General features: G+C 30.8%; 2 protein-coding genes and 1 long non-coding RNA gene across 3 annotated transcripts; all 3 read right to left on the bottom strand.

The window, feature by feature from the left end:
* Positions 1 to 3229: 3229 nt before the first annotated feature.
* Positions 3230 to 4694, bottom strand: LOC109808679 (uncharacterized). The gene has a single exon (XM_020371776.3). It carries the CDS (start codon positions 4539 to 4541, stop codon positions 3387 to 3389), a length of 1155 nt encoding a protein of 384 aa, XP_020227365.1. The 5' UTR covers positions 4542 to 4694; the 3' UTR covers positions 3230 to 3386.
* Positions 4695 to 11155: 6461 nt separating this feature from the next.
* LOC145957782 (uncharacterized) lies at positions 11156 to 13250 on the bottom strand. Its single transcript, XR_014433780.1, has 2 exons — positions 12702 to 13250; positions 11156 to 12610 (listed from the first exon to the last, which is right to left on the bottom strand). It is a non-coding gene; the product is annotated as an uncharacterized LOC145957782 (long non-coding RNA).
* Positions 13251 to 18418: 5168 nt separating this feature from the next.
* On the bottom strand, positions 18419 to 25337 carry LOC109809413 (peroxisomal fatty acid beta-oxidation multifunctional protein MFP2). Its single transcript, XM_020372720.2, has 18 exons — positions 25027 to 25337; positions 24804 to 24875; positions 24074 to 24130; positions 23934 to 23987; positions 23788 to 23855; positions 23627 to 23708; positions 23215 to 23270; positions 22634 to 22936; positions 22472 to 22558; positions 21148 to 21322; positions 20911 to 21032; positions 20634 to 20797; positions 20301 to 20555; positions 20100 to 20221; positions 19860 to 19981; positions 19593 to 19741; positions 19380 to 19518; positions 18419 to 18634 (listed from the first exon to the last, which is right to left on the bottom strand). The coding sequence occupies exons 1-18, from the start codon at positions 25112 to 25114 to the stop codon at positions 18599 to 18601; spliced, it is 2151 nt and encodes a 716-aa protein (XP_020228309.1). The 5' UTR covers positions 25115 to 25337; the 3' UTR covers positions 18419 to 18598.
* Positions 25338 to 26309: the final 972 nt, after the last annotated feature.

Here is a 26309-nt window from a genome sequence, read left to right as displayed (position 1 = left end):
TTAAAAATTACTAAATTAAAATTATATTATGGTAGAACAATATTTATTTTTACACAAATATTATAATTATATTGTTCTATATCATGTCTAAAAGATAAAATTCTAGAGTTGGACATCATTTAAAACAAACAAAATTCTACTTATAATTTTTTTACTAAATTATAATTTTACCAAATACATTTATAATATAATTAAAAATTTAAGAATTGGTCATCGGATCAATAAGACTATCAAGTAAAATAAAGCTAACATAACCACCCACAAATCATATTATTTCAGATTTTACATTACAAAAATGAATTTCCCTAAAAAAATTAGTAGATTTATATAGCAACATATTAAATGATACAAGTGTTTGTATGAGAGTGTTGAGTAAACTTAGACTATATGTTTGCGTAAATTATTAAAATTAAAAGTTATTATCTGATTTTTTTATATAAAAGAAGAGTGTATTCTTTTATTTTTATAAATATATATATATATATATATATATATAAATATTTTTAAATATATTAATTACTATTTCTTTTATCCTTTAATTGTGAAGTCTATTCTTCAGAAACTCAATTATTATAAAAAATTAATATATTTATTGACTTATATTAACATTAATCGATAAAAAAAAACTGAGTAAAAATATTAACATTATGTTATATTTGTTAATGAATCGATATTGAGGAAAATTATTCATTTTATTATGATTTTTTACAGATTATTTAATTGTAAGTAGTGTTATTAAATATAATTATTATTTAAACCATTTGATTCAATAAATATTTTTATAATAAAATTTAGTTTTAATATTATTAACTAAAATTAAATTATTTTATTAATTTTAGTGAATAATTATTTATTATTTAATTTAAGTGTAAAAATATTTATTATTTAATTAAAGAACATTATATAATATTTAATTTAGTGATTAGTGATTTAAAAAGTCACTTTCTATGTATATGTGTGCGGATGATTTAGGATTTAGGTGAGGGTATGCACACATGTATATTTAGGGTTTATGATTTAGGGTTTAAGATAGAGTGTGTTTTTAAGATTTAGGGGTGTGTGATATTTGAAAATATTTGATAGATAAACATTTAATATTACTTACAAAATAAATAGTAAAAAAATTTAAAATATTTTTTTATATGGAGTGTTGATAGATAAATATAATCAATTTTGATAATACAAGTCATGTTATTAAATCTTATAATTTTCTTACATGTCCATATAATTGGTCAAAAAAATATTATTTGGGCACATTAAATGTGATTTTTTTTATATAATAAGCACTCTTTAGTATAGATACTTTATATTAAATTTGTTTAGTCTGTGAAAAATGTCACCCAATCTAATATCTTCATAACTTCACATTCTAACTTATTATAAATTCAAATTAGTAGGATTGGTCTAATGAGAGAGGGTTTGAGTTTTTTTTTTTTTTGTTCGTCCCTGGAGTATCCACAGCCGACAGCAGTGACGTACTAATCTCCTCGCTACGTTAGAGGCACCTCAAAGGGTGGGATAGCTGGCCCCAAGATTTAACGCGGCTGCATACACAAGACAGGATTCAGTTTGAGTTTGAGTAGTTAATATAAAATTTTATATTTAAATCAATGTAAAAAAAATCATTTTCCAATCGTGTATGGAAAGAACCAAAATAAAACGTATTCACTTTCTAATGTTTTTTACCATAACAAATATAGAAAGTATTATTTCTAAGTTAATAAAAGTTTTACATTAATGCTGGCAACAATCAATGTAGAAAATAACTTTTTATACTAGTTTAGTGGCCGCATCATTTTTCTTACTTAATATTTTCCTCTATTTTTCCTTATCTCTTATTTATATAAACTGTATTATATATTTAATAAATTATTGTACAAGAGCTCCTGTAACTTTTCTTTGAAAAATCTGATACTATACTCGTACTCATAGTGATATATAAACAAAATTAGCTAATTTATAATTTATACACTAATTAAAAAAATTTATTATTATTTAACTTTATATTTTGTCTAAAAATAAAGTTTTTTTCTACATATTATTCTTCATTAAAATTAATATAAAATTAAAAAATATCACTAAAAATATAATTATAGTTCAATAAAATATTTTTTATTAACTGTAATATTAATCTTATCTACCCTAAAAATCAACAATTAATTTCTGAAGAAAAAAAAAATCGCAAGCATTAGGCCAGAAATGCTGATTCCAAAAATTAAATACGGTAAAATTAATTAAAATATCTTTATATTTCAGTTTAAAATATTATCAGTTTTTGTTTATTTATTTGTTAGATGATGTAACATGTTTCATGACCGAGAAATGCTAAATGTTACAAACTGAGATTCATAGACATTTGACAGGCGTTAATTTAGGTTAGCAATGACAAGTAGCAACCTGTTATTAGAATTAGGCAATTAGCAAGACTTCTTCTCATGGTGTCTCTTTTCCCCTGTACAAGTCCTACCCGTCCATGTCGATTTGTGATGGATTCCCAAAAATAGTAATATAATTATGTAGCGTGCTTCAGTAGTCTATCACCACACTTAAATATTAAATGACTGTGAAAAGTAAACCTTTTTTGCCAACATAGTTTAAAAGCTCTGCTGCTTAATGCACTTTCGAAGGCACATGAGTACATGACTATAAACAAAACCGCTGGCTTTCGATACAGCTATCTCCAGAGATAAATGCGGTAAACAATTACTTGGAGTGCCATTCAGCAATTAGGTGCAAACAAGACCGTTTGAATAAATGCTCCGCTGTATATGATTACAACAAGATCCACTTCTTAAATACCAATTCCCGATCAGGGACCACATCTGTTACAACCATGTTGCATTTGACTAGTTAAGGAACTCTTGAAAATAAAAAGAAGCTAAGAAACAACACATTAATAATCACAAGTTATTTTCATTAAGGAAAAAAATATATATACCACATCATTATTCATTAACAACTTATTAAATGGCTGAGAGTGATTCCCCGTTGTGGCCACAACACCCCCATCCATGTGTATGCATGTGAACAGTGATTTTGGCAAATAAAAATTACACATAACATGACAGTGTGAATTACAAGAAGGACGCTAGCTACAAAATTTACAACCAGTGTCACACTTGAAACACGCCACATGATGACAGAGAATAAATGCATCGAGATTTTCTTCTCAAAACACTGCCATAGCCGACGATCATTCATCATAATTATTCATAACAAGCAAGTATGGTAAACGAAAGAAAGTGCTTAAAAGTATTAGATTACTAAGGAAGGAAATTAAATTAACACTCATCCATCCACAAGATAAAGAAAATAGTAATAATAGACAGTAATGAACATGATACTAATGTGTATAATAAAGCGGTTAAAGCCCTGAAATGCTGTTCTCAGCCTCTGACAGCAAGCAAGGAAGGTATAGCAGATAAGTTGGGCGCAGCATTATTCTTATTATCATTGGCGTCTCTAACAATATCCCTCCTGTTGGTCTCTTTAGAAGAGGGTTTACCGCTGAAAGCTCTCATAGGACTGGCGAAAGCCCAAGCCCAACTCCTCCCTCTGCTGTGAGACAGAGCCACCGTGGCCGATTTCCCATTGACAGCGTCATCAGCAGAAGACGAAACCCAATAGGATGAAGAGGAAGAAGAGGAGGAAGAGGAGGTCAACATGAAGCCACTAAACAAGCCTCCACACCGCACTCTCTCCTTCATGCAATGGTGGTGGTGGTGGTGGTGATCCGCCACGGCCTTCGGTTTCCCTTCACGCTGAGACTCCACTCTCCTGAGAGTGCAATCACCGAAGCCGGTAGAGATTCTCTCGAAGAAATCACCAGAGAAGCTTCGGCTGCCGCAGCCAACAGATCTGGATCTAGAAACCTTACGGTCGAAGGATGAAGCAGTGGTGGTGTTGGTGTTGGTGTTGGTGTCGTTGTCCTGTTGGAGAACAATGTCGTTTTTGAGAGAAGAGCCGGAGCAGCACTTGTCTTTAAGCTTTGCAGAAGCAGATGGTGGGGGGGAGTTGAGTTTCTTAGAGGACTTGGAAGAGAGGTAGAGGAAGGACCAAAAGCCGTTTCTTTTTCTGGGGCTGAAATCCTGAATGGGTATTGGGTGGTGGTTTGTTCGGGGAGTGGCGGTGGATTTGCTGCGCTTGAGGCTGATATCGGGGCCGGAGGCGGAGGAGGGCTTGGTCTTCTTGTTCTTCTTGGCGAGGAGGAAAGGAAGGCGGGTCCGGCGGGCGTAGTAGTGTTGGTAGTGAGAGGGTGCGGAGGTTGGAGCGGCGGCGAGGGAGGCGGAGGAGGAGGAGGGGGCGGCGTCGGATCTGAAGGAAGGGGAGGAGGAGGATGAGGAAGGGGCGCGGATGGGGAGAGGGAAGGAAGAGGAGACGAGCTTGCCGAGCTTTTCTTGGAGGCAGAAGGCGCAGATCCCGCCGGGGTTGGTTCTGAAAGGGTGGTCGCTGCATTGCATTCCGTCGGCCATGTCGTTATCCTCGGCCACGCCCACGCCCACGCCCACAGCTACCCTTCCTCCTCCTTTCATTCCTTCCATCTTGAAAGAGAGAGAGAGAGATGAAGAAAACAAGTTTAATGGTGAGTCACATAGAGAGTAGTAGAGTAGTGATTTGAGTAAACTAAGGAGTATAGAGTATAGTGTAGGGTAGTGAAACAGGGGAGACTCCCCAGGAGCACGTGGAAGACTGACTTTGTGATGTATTAAAAAGAGTGAAAGAGACAAACCAAGTCCCTATTCTATTCTATTTCTATCAGATACATCATTATTATTAATTATTAATTATTAATTATTAATTATTAATTTCAGTTTCAGGCCTACCTATAGCTAACCTAATTTTGTAGTACCACCACAATTTGCAGACCTATTTTCTTCCTTTTTTCCAACCCCCTGCTCTCTCTTTGCTTTGCACTTTGCAATTCCTCTACTCATTATGTCCATTTTAAGACTAATTTATACTCACCATTCACAACATTCATTATAAATTATCTGTTTTTTCCCTTTATACTAACTCTTCCTAGTAATTCAAAAAATGGCATTAATACTTTTAAAACATTGCACTAACCTCTTTTTATTCTATACAAAACATTGCACACTTAGAAGGATCTTGTTATAAACATAAATAATAATAATAACATTATATACAATTTCATTAAATCTCAAAGGAGTATTGGTATAAGTTATTTTATACTTAATTAAAAAAGATAAAAATAATTTTTTTTTAAATATGCTTTATGAGATAGGATCAAATGATAGTAAATCAAAATCCGTATTGCATGTGCTTAGATTATAATCAGAGAGTTAAGTTCAGTTAAATTTACCAAACTAATTTTCTGATAAAAACTATTTTTTAATCTTTTGTTTCCACTAATATTTACTTGTAATTTACATATAACAGAATGATTTTTTTTCAAACTTGTAAGCACTACTTTAAAGATAAACTAGTTGAGTTATAAATTTTAAATATGCAACCAAATATTTTATTTAAGTTGATAATGTTTATTCACTAAAAATTTAAATTTTATAAAATTATTATTATTTTTATCTCTAATATTATTATTATTATTATTATCGTCAATTTTATTATTATTATTTTTTATTATTTTTTTATTATCATTATCTTTGTTATTATTATTATTATATTAAAATTGTAGTTATCATCGTGAATATTATTATTGTTAATAATAATAATAATATCAATAATAATAATAATAATATTGATGACAAAAACTATAATAATTGTAAATAAAAATTATAATAATCTCATAGAGTATAACAAGTCAGTTGCTGCTATAGTAATTGTTCAATTAGTTGAAATTTCAACAAAAAAATCCAAAAGCCAGAGACAAAGCCAAGGGCATCATGGTCATAATGATCAACATAAGAAGTTTCTGCTTTCATTCGTGCTGTATAAATCAGTATGATGATAATTATCCGATGAATATATAAAAATAAAAAAAGTATGATGATAATTATGAGAAGATAAATATCGACCCTACTTTAAAGTTATGTTCCATAATAAATTCCGCATTATTAAGCCGGATGAAAAAGTAATGGACAATACGAAATCCTTATTTGCATGAAGATCTACTCCTCCACCTATCGAATGTGGACTTCCACATCCATGATTTTGTTTACACTTTCTTTACTGATACGACATCTATATCAAATTATGAATCTCATGATATCCATACTATTGCTAACATAACGGATCCAAAACGTCCACCACTCAAATTACTCGAGATTATTAACCTTTTTGTTTTATAATTAAATTGTTTTAAATAATCAATTTTTTTTATTTATTATTGAATTGGTTTCTGTCCTGTAGGCCTCACCGAAATTATAGATCTTAAGGAAGAAATCAAATACGATCAAATCAAACTAGCAATAATATGCTCATCAAAAGCAATTGAGATGCTGTATTTTGTGTCTATTTGAGTGATTAGTTTTAATTTTAATTTATATATAATTGAGTAAATGAGAATAAAAATGATTTAAATGAAAATGCCACCCCACCCCATGTTTGTGCCTCTTAATCGTATTTTAAAACTCTCAAAGGCTATTCCAAAGTCCAAACACCCGTCACAAAGTGGAGATTCATGTGGGTGTAATGGGGGAAGAAAATTATGGATTGGCTTCAAAAAGTTTAGACAGAAAAACGATATCTAATGTGTCAATAATTCTTTAAGGAAGGACAGCTATTCTACGTGAGGGAGCAATGTTGGAAAAGTTGGCTTCATAAAGTAGAAAAATCCATCCGCGGAAGTGAAAAAGGAGGACCACAAGATTTTGTGTAAAAGGTATATAGGTTAGGTTGCATATAGATGCGGCATTTCAATTCGTAGACAAAAGAAGATAGTGCTAGCTAATCATATATATTATGCTAGCATGGCTCAAAAAGAGATTGCATGCTATCGTATCAAATGAAATTTTGGTTGACGCACCTTTCAACTTTCTATTTCTTCCCTCTTAATCCATTATTCCTTACTTCACTTTTTAACTATATATTCATTTACACCATTTAACTGCTGCTATATATTGATAAGTATGGATATATGGGTGGTAAAGTAAGCTTTGAATTTTATGATTACTCGTGGCGTAACCATTATGACTAGATGTGCAATAAAATTCTCATACGGACTCTCTATTATTATTATTATCCATATTTTTAAAAAAATTGTTTTTAAAAGAGGATTTTCTAGGAAAACCACGCATCAAATCAAACACCATATTTATAATCTTGATCAACAAGCTTACCACGATTTATTATGATTAATTTTTTTAAACAAATTGCATGGTATCCAATTCATGATTCGATCACTTAATTCATTCATTCATTAATTAAACTGCTATTTGAAGAAAAAAAATTTATCGTACACGAAGACTTTTTCGAGATTCAGAATCTGGTGCAAATTTATGATTAGAAACTCAAATAAAGAGAGCACGAAGAGACTGTTCGTGAGAGTGTTTTTATTACAGGAGACTAGAGCTAATGTGAGTTAGACAGGATTTCACTTATTGCTTAAAAGGCGAGTCGGTACATTTTTCAGTGAGCCAACCAAAATACGAATCCAATCTGGTTCATTACCGGTCGACTCATTTAAAATAAAATAATAATTAACTTAATTATGAAATATTACTTTTATTCTTGTATTTAGAATTAAAAACTGTGTTAATAATAATAATAACAATAAATTGTCAAAATAAATAAATATCAACTACAATTAACTTAATTAATTTATAATATCAATGTAGTGACATAAAAAAAATTAAAAAAAAACTGTCAATTTGGTATTGACTATTGTAATTTTTAACCAATATATAAAAAATTTAATAAATAGTTTAAACATATAATCACAAATGTTAATATCAATGTAGTGACTCATCATGAGTTAACATATGATAAGTCAAGTCAATTTTCTCTCATTATCAAAACAAATCAAGTTTTTCTAATTCAATTAAACCCAAACTCGTGATAAATCAAGTTAATCCACAATTTTAACTCATTTTGATAACTTTATAAATAAATAAAAAAAATAGTGAACTTTTGTGATTAGATCGGTTAAGTTTTAAAGGTAATGTTATATGGCTTTATTTTTTAAAAACTGACATGTGATTATTGAATAACTTTTAATCATAATTGATCGTGCATGAGTGTAGCTCTTATTTAATTACGCTTTATATATATATATAACTGAATTTATTCAATAATACATCAATTATTTTTTAAAAAAAATTATAAACTTGAACTATTTAACAAATTTTTTAATTTAATTTATGAATTGTTGCAATTTACAAAAACACACACATATATATATATATATATAAACAATATTAACAAAGTAACTATATTAGCAATTATTTCTTAATAACTTTATTCCTTCAATGAAAGGAAGAGATATCAAATTACTTTAGAAATAACTCATAATAAAATTATTTTCCTCAATAATTATTTGTATATATTAAATTTTATTAATTTAACTCTGAAATATTTTAATATTAACCTAACAATCACACACATTATATTTTAGATCATTCAAACATTTGTAATTATATAACTTAATTAGTACCTGTATTTTTTAATTAACGATTGATTTTATCTCTAATTTAAGTATAAAGTTATAATTAGATACATTATTTCTGTTTTTTATTATAAAATACGGTATTATTTGTTTTAATACATCATTTCATCTCTGAATTTTTATAAAATTTTCAATTTAGCTCCTAAAAAAAATATTTATATTTTATAATTTAGTCACCGGAGTTAAAAAATTATTTACAATATGTAAAATTTCAGAGAATAATATAACAAAATAAACCATAGTACTATTTTTATGATTCTTATCAAAATGTCCACCTGTCGTTGAAAAGCGGTATCCTAAAGAGGAATCTTGAGATCATTTACCGACTGACACGTTAGATTACAATACTATATTGAATCTTCAGATTAGCCCGTTAGATTACTACCACCCTTTTTTTTCATAACTTCGATTTTTCAGAATTTTCTTTTATATTTATAGTTTTAGAAGAGAAAGACAGTACGAATTTTTATTATTAAAAAATAAAATTATTATTTTACATTTATATATATAATTAAGACTTAAATATATTTTTAGTCTCTTAAATTTAAAATAAATATTTTTAATTTCTCAAATTTAAAATTATTTTTTTTAATTTCTATAATTTTCAAAAATTATATTTTAATTCTTATATTCAAATTTTGTTAAATAATATGATAAATATTATTGTATAAAATTTAATTATTAGTAAAAATATCAGACTAAGCTTTTTTAATATTTTATAATTGTTTCAATCTATCATTTTTAAATATGTTATTGATGAATGAGATATTAACATATTTTTTTTTGAAAATTATATGACTAAAATAAATAATTTTAAAATTGAAAGATTAAAAATAAGTTTAAATTTGATGATTATAAAATTAAAATGATAAAGATATTAATCAATAGAAGTATAAAACCCTCTAATGATAAAATTAAAATATTAATTTCTTTCATATAGAAATCTAGTACTAATCGATTACAATAATTTGGTCTTAAAAGCAAAGAATGCTAAAAACAATTATTGAGTTCCTTCATTAATTAATAGCAGTAAGATGGGGTAAAAGGGTATGAGGGAGATCCTGAGAGTTGGTTTGTCTGTAGTGAGAATCCCCGGCCCCTGAAGCCAATTTTTGTGTGTTTAAGCAAATGCAAGTTTGGAGTCTCTTCCTTTTTCCTTTATTTGAGTCTGATGTTGTCTTCCCAAATCCACATGTATGATATTTGATTGAAAAGTTACTCTCACTGATCATGTCACCATGCGTCCCCATCTATGGATTTTTCTTCTATTACCTCATTCCAGTTCCAGATGCTTGGGAAATATATATGCTCTCTGGACCACTGCAATAGATCCAACCCTTCATCTCACTATTATCCTTCTTCCACAATCCAATGGTTCTTTGGAAAGCCAAGTATACAGTCACACAGTACCATGATCTTTAAAAGTAATTGTATCGGGTACAACATGTAATTTTTCTACTAAACATTATTACTGTTCCTCCAACATGGGTCCTGAAAGTTTAAGATAATGATGATCCTCGAGGACAAAAAGTGATTAATAATTTATCATAGTCCAGGATATTACTAATATTGGTGAACATGTTGGTTGAGCGGACAGGTCACACAAAGCTTGTCTAGGCGAATAGAAGAGAAAGAAAGGAGGAAAAAATTGATTTCCTTTATAATGCAAAGAATTATTAAGGTACTATGAAAGGCAGCATTATATGTTATTCCAAAGGAAGAAGTATACTGTTGTTCTATAGTGATTTTGACATTTGTTGAGTACAATAAACAAGTGCAAAATAACATATTAGGGGAACATATATGCCTCAGATCACATGATTGGAATTTGGAACCACCAAAATGTTTTTACTACATGTACAAAACAATTATTGCTCCGTATAAGGTAATCATCTAAAGAGAGGATCTACTTATTCAATTCCAATTCCAAAAAAATTTATCTAATAATCACTTTATTTTATAATTTATAATTTATATTAAATATTAACAATTTAATTATTAAATTAAAAAAATTTAATATATAGATTAAGTCTATAAATTTTTAATTTTTTTAAAAATATTAAATATTTTATTTTATCAATTTAAATTAAAAAATAATTATAAAATTATTTTTATATGTTGAGTGTGGATTGAGTGGCGTTGAGCATGGATGTTCTTATAGTTCTTTAACTTGGTGATGTTAAACCTTCGTTGAGTGGTGTAACACAAAATTTAAAGAACTTCTTACAAGATTATCTCTTTAGGTTTGAGTTATGAGGCTCAAAACTTAAGAAAATCCTTTTATATCCTTCTAAGTTGTTTCAATTTATCTTTGACTCAATTACGTCAAAGACCAACTTAACTCTTATATTTCTCTGACTCCAATTGTAACGACCCGCCACGGTCTCTACACTTAGTGGAATCGCACTACAACTAGTTAACTAAGAGAATATTAAACTGGATAACACATACATACAGGCATAAATATAAAGATCGAAATAATTAAGTTTCTGTATATAAAATATAGCACCATATATGTACAGTCATCCCAAAATATTCCTTAGTGCCGGTCAAGCACTGACAAAAAAAATGTTACCCAGAATGGTAACTCAAAACACGAGACTCAGCTCCTCGTCTCACAACGATCATCTCTACTCCCAAGCTATCCCTGACTTGCTCCCATACCAAGTATGATCATCGCAGTTCCACCACATGGAAAACAAAAGGGTAAGCTAGAATTCAAAGATCAATAATACAAGTACAGAATAAAAATCTATATTACACATGCATCCCAAATCCTGTCCCTAAGGAACCTTTCATCTCAATCAATCATTCATTCATCAAACATGAAGTCAAACACCACACTTCATCATATTAATAATCATGCAATGAATGCAACTCATGACAGATATGCATACATATCAATCATCTAATGCGTCGTCACGCATACACCTAGGAGATCTCCATAACAATAGAGTTGTACAAGTGACATTCCATCCTACCGAAACCACCCCAACCGTTTTCACGCCCAATGCGCCCGCTCGGTCACAGCTAAACAGGATATATAATCCTCACTCGGGTTTACTCGGATGATGTCACTTACACACTTGGAAGTCCAGATCCACCGTCAGGTATAGCACAGCTGGGTACGGGCTTACCACGACCTTGGCATGCATTAACCAAGTCAATTGTGGAGTTCGCCCACCGACTATCCGCAAGGATCCACGCACCTTCCCGGGTAGTTGGTTAAGGGAATAACCCTCGACCTCATACCCCGCTCCAACACTAGCTAAGGATTTAGAGGAGACTCACCCAACCTAGTGGCCTATCTGAGCACCACTCTCCCAAATCCAGTGGCCTCCCAGAGCACCACTCTCATATATCAGTGGCCTATCCAAGCACCACTCTCAAGAGACTCTATGTGAGCTCTTCCAGTTCGAAAATATTTTTCCTCTCCTCAAGTCTTAGGCTAGACTCATGCCATAGGCATCACATGCAATCATGCATCATACATCATAATGGTCTGCCCACCATCATGATCAACAACCATACACATGTCATAAGACATCACATGCAATAATGCATCATACATCATAAATGGTCTACCTACCATTATGATCAATACATACCATATGAACGTATCATATTCAAACATTCATATATATCATCACAAAGCATACATATGAATCACACCTCACCATACATCATATATCATACATACATGATCTAAAACTTCAACTTTAAACATGCATAAGCATTAATTCATTCATAAATATATTCAAGCACAGTGCCGTCAACTCGCGCCTGGCCTAACACCAACCCAAGAGCTCTAAGCTCTTCCACGCCTGACACGCTCAACTTGTGCCCGTCCTAAAACTATTCAGAGAGTTCAAAACTCTCATCCAAACTAACAAATTCAGCCACATGCAAACAATCTAGCTTCCCTTACCTGAAGATTGGCTCAGATAACCAAAGACTGAACAAAAGTAGAATTTCCCCTCGAGGCTCAACTCGAAACTTCAATCCTCCCAAAACAAGCTTTCTAATCTGAATTTCAAGAAAAGACAGAAGGAGTTATTGATCTAGAGAAGAAAATGAGTTAAACAGAGAAATTTGGGAGAGAAAGGAGCTCACTGACCCAGAGACCTTCTCTCTAAAACTTCTCTCTAGAACCAGAACTCCTCACGGCCCCCCCTCACCCCTATTTATAGGCAATCCGGAGTGGCCAGAACGGCCCGTACCGATACCGGAACGGCCCGTTCTGAACTCCCAGATCACGCACAAAATCCACGCTCAGAACGGCCCGTTCTGAAATCAGAACGGCCCGTTCTGAAATCAGAACGGCCCGTTCCGGGACTCATCCGGAACGGCCCGTTCTCCCTCTGGAATAGCCCGTTCTCCCTCCGGAACGGCCCATTCTCCCTCCGGAACGGCCCGTTCTCCTTCCTAGAACGGCCCGTTCTCCTTGCCGGAACGGCCCGTTCTCAACTACAATATGTAGTTCAATTCAGTAGTGTGGAACGGCCCGTTCCAGTTTGGGAACGGCCCGTTCTGGGCTACTGAATCAGCCTCTTTTTTTTTTTTTTTTTTTTTTTACAACGTTACACCAATATTCTAATACAACACTATATCAACAAGTAATTTAAACAACTAAGACCTACAATGTTACAAGTATGATTTAAAAATAGTTATTATAAAAATCAATAAATTTATCATATATAATAACTTGTGATCGAATAATATAAAAAATGACATTGTCGGTACATATATTATTTATTTTAAATTTAATTTTTAATAATCATTTTAAATAGTTTACCATAAAATTTACTATCATTAATTTTTTTCTTCAAATTTTAAGTTACACTTACAAATATAAACTTATATTTTGATATTATTTCACTTCACTTTATGGTATGAAAGTATATATCAAACATTAATAAATAGCGATATTTAAAGAAAAATTTGATGAACAAAAAGTATAATTAAATAATAAGTGAATAATCAAAATAAGATTCAAGCATTATATTTTTTTAACTAAGAGTAGATGAAGCTTTACATGTAGTTAATTTACATAAGTTAAAATTGAGTAACATTTGTTCTTTTCATGAGTAAAACATAAATTTAAACCCCTAATTTAACTAGAGGACGAAACATGTGAAGATACACATATATATATATATATATATATATATATATATATATATATATTATAGATTGAAAGTTCATATCACTTTACATGCGTATATTAAATTTTGTTAAAATTGAACAACAATTTAAAGATGATCAAAGTATTCATATTTTAGTATATTTTAAAATAAATATATTACGTCAATTTTGTTTTATAAAAATAAAATATCAAATCATTTTGGATTAATATAAAATTTTATATATATTTGGTTTGGTTATATTTTAACTTCACTATTTGATTGGAACAAAAGTTAGAGGCAAAGAAATAAGAAGGAGGGAAAATGAGTGAAAAAAGAAGTAAGTTTTTAAAATATTTGTTTGAGAGGAAATACTAAAATAAAAAAAGTTTTTTTTTATTTCTTTCTATTTATTTGGTTAAACTAAAAATAAGGGGAGAAATTGTACCAGAAAAAGGGGGCGAAAATAACAAAGATGAATCTGCCTTTCTACAAGTAATACTCCGATGATAAGTTAAAAATGGTAAAAAGATAAATTTGGTAGATTAAAAAAACAAAACATCTTTTTACCCAATTTTCCCCCTACTCAATTGAAGCTGTTTTTGTTTGTGAGGCCTACAGACTTTATTCTTCTTTCTCGTCTACTTTATCATATATCCAAACTCCAAACTCTGGTTTTTCTTTCTTATCTCACTTCTCACTTCCCTAAAATACTTTTGTGATTTTTTTTTTGGTTTTGTAATACTTTTGTGATTAATTTCAATTTAACTTTTAAGACATATTGTTATATTTTTATATAAGAATCACATTTTGAATAATGTTACAATTAAATTATTGTTTTTGATAAACTTAAATGATATTTGGTTATATTTTAGTATTTTTGGATTTATTTAAAATAATATAAGAAAAGAGTGAGAGTGAAATAAAAAAAATAAACTTGTTTTGGAAAAATATTTTTCATGTTTTCATAAAAATGTTAACATATCTATTCCTCGTCACTCATTGGAGAAAAGAAAAAAAGTAAAACGTGCAGGACCATTTTCCTAAAATTTAAGTACGTAACATTTTAGTTTTTAAATTTATATTTGTTATTTCCGTAAAAAACAATGTATGATGCAATTAAATACAACAAATTATTTTTCTTTTAGCAACAACTAATAAATAACATTACCATTGATGCTTGTGAAATCAATTATATATGAAATATATAGTATTTGGATCATACAGATGATCAAAATTAGAAATTAATTAATGATTATATTTAAAAACAAGAAAAAAAAGTCCATTATTAACTTTAATAAAAATAAATCGAAATTGATATTATTCTTTTCTAAACTTATTTTATGTTTTAGTATAGTAATTTAGTTTTTTAGATTAAATTTAATCATCAAACTCAAATTTTAATTCCAAGCACCATAGCCGTAATTCTTAAAAATATAACAAATTTTATTTAAGAAGAAATGATTCTTAAACCCTAAATCATAAACTCAACATTATCTTTTGCTCCTGAGCAAGGATAGGTCAAGTTGAATGCGGACACAGGGTGTTTGAAGTTAGGTAATACAGTTTTTGGATGCATTCTTTCAACTTTCTCACCTCTTAGCTTCTCTCATTTTGCATAATGACTTGTGCCCTTAGATAGGGTCTTATTCTTCTTGCATTTCAAAAATGATAGAGATTGAGACTGTTGTCCATTGTTTTTTTGCACTTGGGAGGAAGCCCAGGGTTACAACTCATCATGGTTGATGTTTCATTATTTATATACCAGATCAGTTTTTGCTACAGTTGCATTAAATATTTCATTAGAATGAGAATTTTGTTGTTGTCTGTGATACTTTTACCAGCTTTATCATGATTGTTTCATATAAAATAATAATAATTTAATGATGATACATCGTTAGTGTAAAATATTTTACATAATCATTGAATATTTTACATAATCATTGAATCATAAATCATGATTTGTATGATTTTTTAGATAATTATTATAAAAATTAATTCACTCATTTACAATAAATTGTGATTGTTGTGATTGAATGACTATATAAAATTATTTTGTGCTGCCAGTGTATCTTATAAAAAATAAATGTGATATCAATTAAAAATACATATTTTTTCAATGTATTTTTTGATTGTTGTGCGAAATTTATCAAAAATGATAAATTCTCATGAGATTAAGTTCTTATTTAACAATTCATAATTTTATACTGGTAGTTTGTATTTTCTCGTTGGTTCACAAAATTTTCATGATATGTTGGTAGGTTAGCCAACAACCAGCTCATTTATTAGCTTGTCTAGCTCAAAACTATCAATATCATTACTTCCCTTCAACCCAGACCCCCCGATGTGGTGTGCTATTATGCCTTTTATTTGATTTTTAATTAATTTATCCTTTTCTCTTTGCCTACAAAAAATAAAATAAAAATCGTACTAATATTTTCTTTACCATTTATTATATTTTAAAAACTTAATCGAAATAGCTCGAACAAAATCATACACATTGTATATTAAATCAAAATTCAACTTCTAGTGAGATTACTCATTTTCTACCATTTTTTCTTCTTCATGTAAATGGCAATTGATTATACGAAATAAAGATTACGAAGAAATCAACATTCTTTTAGATAATTCCTCAACAATTCATGCGGATAAAAAAGACCTTCAAAAACATTTGAACAATTTTTCATTTGGTGATGGAAGGCGATTATTTTTCAAAATGAATTTTTAAGTTCTTCGAAAAATCCTAAATCTGTAAATATTATAAAGCCTTCATTATCCCCCAACTTTGAAAAACCTGTCACATTGGATTGATTTAATGTGAAAATTTAAATTTGTAAATACAAAATATTTTAGGTTTTAATAACGAGATAAATTGAGACTAATTATATTTAAAGAATTGTATTAAAAATAAGAAGAAAAAAAATGAAAATGCAAATAATTTAAGTAGGAGAAAAAATGTTGAAAATTTCAATGCTATATAGTGTTTAGAACAAAGTTGGGAACAAGGATTCAACTATCTCCCTTGCATCTGAATAAAAAAATACACAGAAGTAATTATGTATAACTTTTGTTAGGCATGAAAAATCATATCATTGACATGTAAACAAACACACTCATATACTACTAGATAAACTTATACTATGAAAGAATAAAGAATTTTGTCAATATAATTTTTTTATTTAAAACATGTTTGATAGTTTTTATTACAACTTAATATTATATTCTGACAAATTAAAAAAAAATTATATTCTGACATCCCAATGAGAAAATCTACATCACTATCAAAAGTGAATGAATACGCGGGTTTCAACTGAATCATTTTAGGATAAAAAATTAAAAACTTCATAATTAGTCTTTGAAAAGAGTTTTAGAAAAAATATATCGAACAAAAATATATACGAATATATATATATATATATATATATATATATATATATATATATATATATATATATATATATATATATATATATATATATATATATATATATATATATATATAAGGAGCATATTAAGTGAGAGATAATTTATTATGAGAGATGAGAGGGTTAAAATATAACCTTTAGATTAATCAAGTGAGAGAAAATTTGGAGTTTAATAAAGTGAAAGGAATATATTTTAACTCTCTCATCTCTCATAATAAATTCTCTCTCATACTCCCTATATATATATATATATATATATATATATATTAATATATATTGTTAAATACATTTCCTTTGAATAACAGTATACCTCCTTTAATTTTTTTATTATCTTTTACTTAATAAATAGATTTTATAATATATTTTTCGAAACAATACAGATATTGTTTTGAAAACAACTTTCCAGAAATATAATTTTTATAAATATATTTTTGAAAAGTATTTTATGAAAATATAGTACATATATTGTTCAAAAAAGAACTTTTCAAAAATATGTTTTTACAACACTTTTGAAAAATACTTTTCTCAAAAGTATATTTTATAACATTCCTCTTAAAAGTATTTTCAATAATAGTAAATATTATTCGAAAAATACTTTCTATAAATATATTTTAAAAACTACAACGCATAATTTCGAAAATTATTTTTCAACAATAATAAAAAGTAGATTCGTTCTATTCAATCATTTATAAAAAAGATCAACCTAATGTCTTAAACAATTCACAAAACCATTTTTTTTTACATGTCTAATTGTCAAAGATATCAATACCTGATATGTATTAGTAATATTAAATAAATCACAAATTATTTTAATAGAAATTGTAATTTAATACATATTCATACCTTGAATCTAATGTAAGAAATAATGGAGGTGGAGTGAAAAATTAAGGTTAGAAGAATGAAGTTAAGAGAAAAAAAAAATTACAGAATAACAAAGATATTAAAATGGTTAGAGAGATAAAGTAATAGAAAAGAGGAAGTGAATGAAAAAAAAAATTTTGAAAATAAAATTTATTTCAAAAAGGAAGCCGTGGGTGTATATATAATTTGCCATACTTTTTTTTCAGAGACAGGGAAAACAGGCAGCAGTGCATAAAGATGTTATTAGAAAGAAAAACCTTAAAAATAAGCAGTAATCAGCAGCTCTGCAACAGTAAATTTATGAGAAAACGTACAAAGAAGAAATCATACTACCCAATTAATGCAACAATAAATTTCCATCGACTATTCTAATTCTTAAAAAAAAAAAAACATCAACGAAGGCTGTACAGAGGAACACATATATGTTAAACTAAAAAATATTTTCATTTTGACCAAATAATTATGCTGATCAATTTTTTTCTAGTCATACTACGTTATTTTAGCTATTTCTCAAGTCACCATTATATTCCTACCACTTGAAATAAGATATAACGGGGAAAGGAAAATTATTCAATCAAGTAAACACATAATGAGCTATTTTTTTCTTACAACCGTGACTTTGCCTGCTCCACATAGGCACTCTGCAATAGAATAGTACGAAGTCCATCAGAGGGCAATTCAAAGAGAAATAGACGGTCAGAATTGTCTACTGGGAAAGTGGTATAATTGGGGTACAAGGACAACGACAGCTTGTTGCGTTCAAGAACAGGTAATAACATTCATATTTATATGCCGTGAACCCCTTATTTTTTCTAAGGTTTTCTTTGTTTTGTTGTTAGCCAATGTCTTACTCGATGCAATTTCTTTTTGGATACAGCAATTATGATTTTAAACTAAAATGTGTATTCATCATATATAGAAGGAAAATGTCAATAATTAAAAAAAACATTAAGTGTACACTGTCAAGATGAAGAGGTATGGACGAATGAATTCTGGAATATTGTACTCCAAAAGAAAAGTACTAAATAAATAGTGGTGTTGGTCATTTCCTAAAGTGCATAAACTGATTTAAGGGTTCAAGTTTAATCATCATTTAATACTAGGAGGAAGACAAATCAAGGCTTGGCTTTGCTAAGAGTTTAAAGCAGTTATTAAAGTAACGGACTTAACCATTTTATTTTAGCTTTCATACTAATAAATGGTATACTGTAGTACTACCAAGAATAGTTGTAATAGACAAATTCCAATAGACGATCTTGATTTTCTGGCTACACAAACCCAACCCAATGTCAATGACCAAAAAGACATTGGCTAAACAATCCTAGAATTGTGTGACAAATGGTTTTGCATGAATGAAATGGAAGTAAATGAGCTTAGGTTACTTACCAGAGGAATTCCTTTTGCAGCTCTTGCAGCCAAGTAGGCACAAGGCTTGAAGAATTCTCCATACAACTCTGACCATCTCTCCAATCTTGAATATATGTACTTGGATCCAAGAGTGTCAGCCCAGAATATGATACCTCCCCTAATGAAATTAATCCCAGAATTTAGAGCAGTTATGAAATTTTATAAGTGTGCCAAATAGATAACAAGACAAACCTGTAAGGTGGAAAACCCATGCCCATGACTGCACAAATATCGAGATCTGCTGCTTTGACTGCAATACCTTCATCAAGGATCCGACAAGCCTCATTCACCACAGGAAAGAATATCATCTCTAAGATATCCTTTTCTTGTAATTTGACAAGCTGCCCAGGTTTGGATACACAACAACAGAACCAGTGGAATTTATAATAAAATTTGACTTTAAATTTTGTTACCTCACTAGCCAAAAAATATGGTATGAATTAGGAAGGGTAAAAAGACCTTAGGATCAAGGGAGACACCAGTGATGCTCCTAGCCTTCTCAATATAGTTTTTCAATTCAGGATCAGGACTAGCCTTGCGTTTATCATCATACAAATAAAACCCTTTGCGAGTTGTTTCGCCTGTCAGAAGCAAGTGTTAAACAAAGTTGTCAGTGAATTAGTTTAGTAGAATACAATAGAAATATATTCCACACAGATATCTTGTCAGAATTCCTATTGTTGCAGAGTTCATGTTTACCAGCTCTCTTATCTTCTTGCAGAAGGGGAATAAGCATTGATTTATAAGTTCGCTCAGGAAAATTCTGAATAAATTCCATACCAGTAGCAATCGCCACGCCAAACCCAACGAGGTCAGCCAATCTGCATTTGTAAATATGTGACCACTGAGCCACTTAAAGAATTGATCGAGAATGTCAATAACTAATCTAAGCATTAATACCTGAATGGCCCCATGGGCATTCCAAATTTGGTTATTACTTTATCAATTTGATAAACATCTGCACCACGTTCAACAAGCAAGAGACCTGCTTGCGTATATGGAAAGAACATCCGATTAACAGCAAATCCTGTGCAGTTTCCAACCACCACTGGAATTTTCTTTATCTTCTTTGAAATATCTAACACGTCAACTATCACTTGAGGAGAGGTCTGCTTGGTACGTACTATTTCCAGAAGTGGCATAACATGTGCAGGACTGAAGAAACACAAGTTAGATGTTTAGATCAGAAAGACATTAGGAGGGAAAAAATAGTTTCTGGACACAAGATACCACCTGAAAAAATGGGCTCCAACAATTCGATCTTGAGACTTGGTCCTCTTTCCAATCAGGTTCAAGTTAATTGTGGAAGTGTTACTCGCAAGAATACAATGAGGTGGACAATACTTTTCAAGATCAGCAAAGATATGTTGCTTTAAGGAAACATTCTCAATAACAGCCTGTCCAGATATCAAACTTCAGAATTTCCCAAGCATTAGAAACATGAAACCATGAACCAGATGAGTGATGAAGGTAAAGAAACAAATATATATATTGGAGTTCATTATACAACCTCTATCACCATGTCCACATCTCTGAAGCTTTCATAGTCAAGGGTACCTTTGAGAAGAGAGATGGCCTTTTCAAACTTATCCTGGGTTAATTTGCCTTTCTTAACACGGCTCAGTAAGTTTGCTGCTCATGTGGAAAAAACGTTACATGAGAACAACATCACTTATTTCTTAACTAAAGGTGAAGTGTGAGAAGGGACTAGTGTAGTGAGAGCCAACTGATAAGAATCTATTCTCACCTTTAATCCTATTGATACCAGCATCTAAGAACTTCTCGTTTACTTCTTTCAATATGACAGCATAGCTACTAAGAATTAAAGCAGTGGCTATTCCAGAGCCCATTAGTCCTCCACCAAGGATGGCAATGTTCTTGACTTGTCTTGGAACCAGACCACAATCCGTAACCCCAGGTATCTGTTCATGTCAAGGGGTATTGAGAAATTCCTATCGTTAGAATTTATACACTCGAATCAGGCTAGCTAAATGCAGATTCACAACCTTATTGGTCCTTATAAAAAATTGGGTTGAACTTAACCCCAAAAGCTAGGTCAAGAAGGGAGGATTGCCCAAACCTCAAAAGAGTATTCTGACTATATCCCTAGTTAATGTGAGGCATCTTAACACCACCTCACATCCAGGTCTAGGATGGGACGGACAAAACTTAGCTTATTCTTGCAGAATTTGAGTTGGAGAGTTAAGAGATGCCTTTAAGACGATGAGCAATAATGGTAAATTTGTTGGTCCAAATGGTATTCCTATTTAAGTTTGAAAATGTATAGGAGTACATGGTATTATTAGCCAATTAAGATGTTTAATGAGATTCTGAGTTCTAAGAAAATGCCATGAGTAAAGGAGGAGCACATTGGTTCCTATATTAAGAACAAGGAAGATATTTAAATTTATGTAAGCAACAAAGGGATAAAACTTACAAGCTACACTATTAAATTATGGAAAAATGGAGATTGAGCATAGGTATGAGAAAAACTAGGATTGTAAAGAATGTTAGAGATCCCACATCAACTAGTAATAAAGTCAACATAGTGGCAAACAATCTTCACCTTACAAGTCGATTTTGTCGATTTTGTAAGATTGAACTAAACTCGTAATATATTTTTTAATATGATATTAGAGTCTGTATCCTAACGAGTGTTGTGGGGCTTATCAAACCACTTGCATATGTCCAGTCATCTTCTCCGAGAGTTGAGTGAAAGTTACCACAATAAAGAGCTAACATATGGTTTTTATGCAATCAAGAGTAAAAGCGCTGAAACTTGAGCAAGAGATTAGTCCTACACCCAAAGGGCATAGGAGCACCTCATGGTCCTATTTATAACATATAAATAAGAGACAACAAAATAGAAGAATCTTTCTTTACAAAATTTTCATTAAATTTAATACAACATTTACAAATTAAATCTACATGACATTTAACCTTTCGATGCAAAAGTTTAAAGTATGTTTTTTAAGCTAGAATATGAACACTTTTTTTCTCTCAATAATTAATTCCATCACTCAAAGGGGGAGAAATAAGAACAAAATTAAGACATAAAACCCCCAACGAACCTTGGATGTTCCTCTTTGAGCAAAAAATATATGAACTAAGCTTTTGCAAGTATCTGACGCTCCAAGTCCTTGAGATGCTTCAGCTTCCTACAAAGATGAGATACAATGTACACAGACACACATTTGAAGGAGAAAAGGGGTATACTGGAGACAGATAACAACCTTCCAGAGTCCTGCACGGGGACCAGAAACTACTCCTACTTCAATAACATCGATGCAAACCAAAGGATGTTGGAGGTTAGGAGCTCGTTTTTGAGCCTGAGCTCGTGCAAATTTTAAAATCTCTCCTGCTTCTCCAAGGGGTTCTAATTTGTCAGTCTTATAAAGACTAGCAATCCATGGTCGTCGGTGGCCCAAGATATCCAGGGCCCACTGGCATGCAGCGTTCACCAAATCATCAGGTGACACCAAACCATCCACAAGTCCCAAACTAAAAGCTTCCTTCCCTTTAACTGGTTTTGAAGTCTTAAAAAGAATGGTGAAGAAATCAATTGGAAATCACTAGACAAGCACATTGAAGTCACAACTCGTGAATATAGAAGGCAAAATATAATTCCACTCAAAGAAGAAAACTGAATCAAAATTTTGCCGATGTTCTGTCCAACAAAATTCAAATGTAGAACTGTGAATATGCTGTTTGACTGACCACCAACTTTGTGTTTGAATACACCAGCTTTTCAGATCAGTTCTTCACGTTGAACAGAATAGCAAAGTTATAAAAAGGAAGCTAAGATGTATAATACCAGTATCATCTCAAGTGCCTTTGTCAAACCAACAAGACGAGGAAGTCGCTGTGTTCCTGCAATAACAACAACAATAAGGTCAAATAGCCACAAGACATTCACTGTTACTCATGGTCTAACTTCTTTTCTTTTATACAATTTTTTTTTTCTTCAAATTATGCTTGGAATAACTAGCATGCAAACCAAGGTATTAAAACAAACTCATAGTTTATTAATAAATTCATTAAAATCATGTAAAACTTAAACTTCAAGCAACTTTTCTATGTAACTCGTGTCCCTCAACAATGACCGCTCAGTGGTTACAAGTATGTTTTCAAAACAGAGAAAAAACGAAGGAAAAAGAGATGCATTCAATTTAAATTCATACACATACAAGTAAAGTTGACGAAAATGGAGAGGAGTCGGTTACTACCTCCTAATCCAGGAATTATTCCAAGCTGAAGTTCAGGCAAACCTAGCTGAGCAGTTGGGGTTGATAACCGAGCATTGCACGCCTATATGAGAAAGAATTGGTAATATTTTGTAGAAAATTAGAAGAAAAGTTTCTTTTCCTAATTAGTTTATAATGTGTACCATTGCAAGTTCCAAGCCCCCACCCAAGGCAAGGCCATCAATGGCAGCAACCAATGGTTTCCTAGCCGCTGGAAATGAAATGAATAGATTTAACATAGCACAAAATGAAAAATGAATGGCAAATGAATTTCGTAAAAATGAAGTACCTTCTATAGTATCAGTGATGATTTCTACTGATAACCAACCAGCTTTTGGACGCTCTATACGAAGGGAGAGAAAAGAGTTAGAAAATGAGTATGAATGTAACAACATTAGAAAGACACCCACAAAAAAAAAAAAAAGGTACCTTTCCCACCACCAAATGCAGAAATATCAAAACCTCCAGAAAATCTTCCCTTCGCACCTAATAAAGTAACATATGATTCAGCTATGATGCTGTAGTTATAATAAGCTAGTTAGCCAAGAAATATCTTTGGTAAAGCCCAAAACTAGCCTGCTGCTTCATTGTCTTCTCCCTCTTGTTCTTCTTAATACTAATAGATCGTATAAGTTCTTTACAGTTTGAAACTTCAGTGTTTATCAAAATGTCACAATCACATCATAGGAGTTATTCTTGTTGAGATAGTTTGAAAGATATCAACGTCATTAACATTGTATAATAGAATTGGTCATAACAACTACGAATTTAACACCGGGTCAAGACTTTTCAATTTGATAAAGGATAACTATTTCAGTATATAAGATCATAAGCTGTCAGTTGGTCAATGCTAAGGTGAGCGTGGAGGATGGGGATTTGGGTAAAATGTTACAGGCTCAAGTGGTGGTTATCTATTCTATAGCATTCTCTTATTTTAAAAGTTTTAGATTTTCATTTTTTCCTTGGAACAAATGAGCTCTCAGAAATTTATTTATTTTCCACTGTCCACTGCCAAACCATTAACCATGTTCAATATCAAATCCTACCTAATTACCAAGTCTATCTTAATAAATCGGAAAAACCTAAGCCTTGTCCCTTCCCAGTTATATGAATATCTCCAAGCTTGGAAGCTGTTCAATTCAAAAGCAAATCACAATACCTGTAAAAACAATTGCCTTGACATCATCTCTCTGTATAGCCTGATCAAAATTCTCCTTTAAACTGTGGAATACTAGAGAGAAAAAAGAGACACAGGAAGACAGATGAGCAACACAGCATATTAATAATGTGGAGAACGAAACATGAAGATTTCAGAATGACATGGGAACAGGAAAAGAGGGAGGCAAGTAATGGAAGAAGGGAAAAGGAGAATTGAAAGATACCATCGTAGGAGAGAGAATTGACGGGAGGGTTGACGATGGTGATGATGGCAACGCCGTGAGGTCCAACCTCCATCACCGTGTGTCCCATTGTGCAGACTCTCTGGGTTTGAGACTTAATCTTCCAAAACCAAATGATAGAGATTGTGTTTTGTTACCAAATTTTTCATTATCATTTATCACTGAGCAGGGTCATTACATTAACATAAACACCGCAACTCATTTATTATGAGTCTGCTTCAGTGCTTCAGTGCTTCACTATCATTCGCTGTTCTCTCTTCCCTCTTCCTTTCTCTATTTTTTGCTCTCATTTTCTTCATCACTTATTATGTTTTAAAGCTCAAAGGCGTGTATTTAATTAAGATTTAGTTGGACTTTTTTTTTAGCATAAAAAAATACTCTGAATTTTAATGAATCTTAAAGAAATGTAATGACTTTTAAATTTTAATGGATTTTAATCAAAATTTAACGGTCAGAATTTTAATAAATTTTAAGATATTTATATCTTAAGATTTTAAAAGATTTTGTGAATTTCACATAAAAATATGGATTTCACAAAAAAAAAATGTGAATTTTACAAGATTAATAAAAAAAATATAACAAATTTTTTACTCAAATAATATTATTTTAAAAAAAATTACCTAAATAGTGATTGTGCAAATTTATTTTCCCAACTAGTACCATTCACTGTTCACGTTTAGAATGGGCCGTTTGGATTTTAGAACGGGCCATTCCGAATTAAAAAATAACACATGACGAATGGATCAAAACAGTTCGTTCCGGATTTAAAATCAGCACATAAAAAGTGAAACTAGAACGGGCCATTTTGAATCCAAAACGGGTCGTTCTGGCCTATAAATAAAAAAAATTGGTTCACACCATATTATAAATCTCCCAGCGGGTCATGCGAGCAACATAACCAGTTTCTGCCAACATAATCAGTTTTCCAGGATATCGACCAAAGTTCAGCAGGATTAAAACAGAGATGGACATTAAAGAACAACATAATTAATTTCTGCCACTATTGATCTTTATTATTGTATTGAATTTTAATAAATTTATTTAGTTATATTTTTAATATTAATATTCAATAAATTTAATTATTTGATGTTGATTTCTGAGTTTTGGTATTTGATAAATGAAAATCGAACAAAAAAAATTATTTATAGGCCAGAACGGCCCGTTCCAGATTCAGAATGACTAGTTCTGGTTTCATTTTTTATGTGTTGATTTTGAATTCGAAACGACCGTTCTGATCCATTCGTCATGTGTTACTTTTTAATTCG

Source organism: Cajanus cajan, chromosome 5, assembly GCF_000230855.2.
Source record: "Cajanus cajan strain Asha chromosome 5, NIPB_CcT2T_4, whole genome shotgun sequence".
NCBI classification, from domain to species: Eukaryota; Viridiplantae; Streptophyta; class Magnoliopsida; order Fabales; family Fabaceae; genus Cajanus; species Cajanus cajan.
This window is presented reverse-complemented; position numbering and strand designations above follow the sequence as displayed.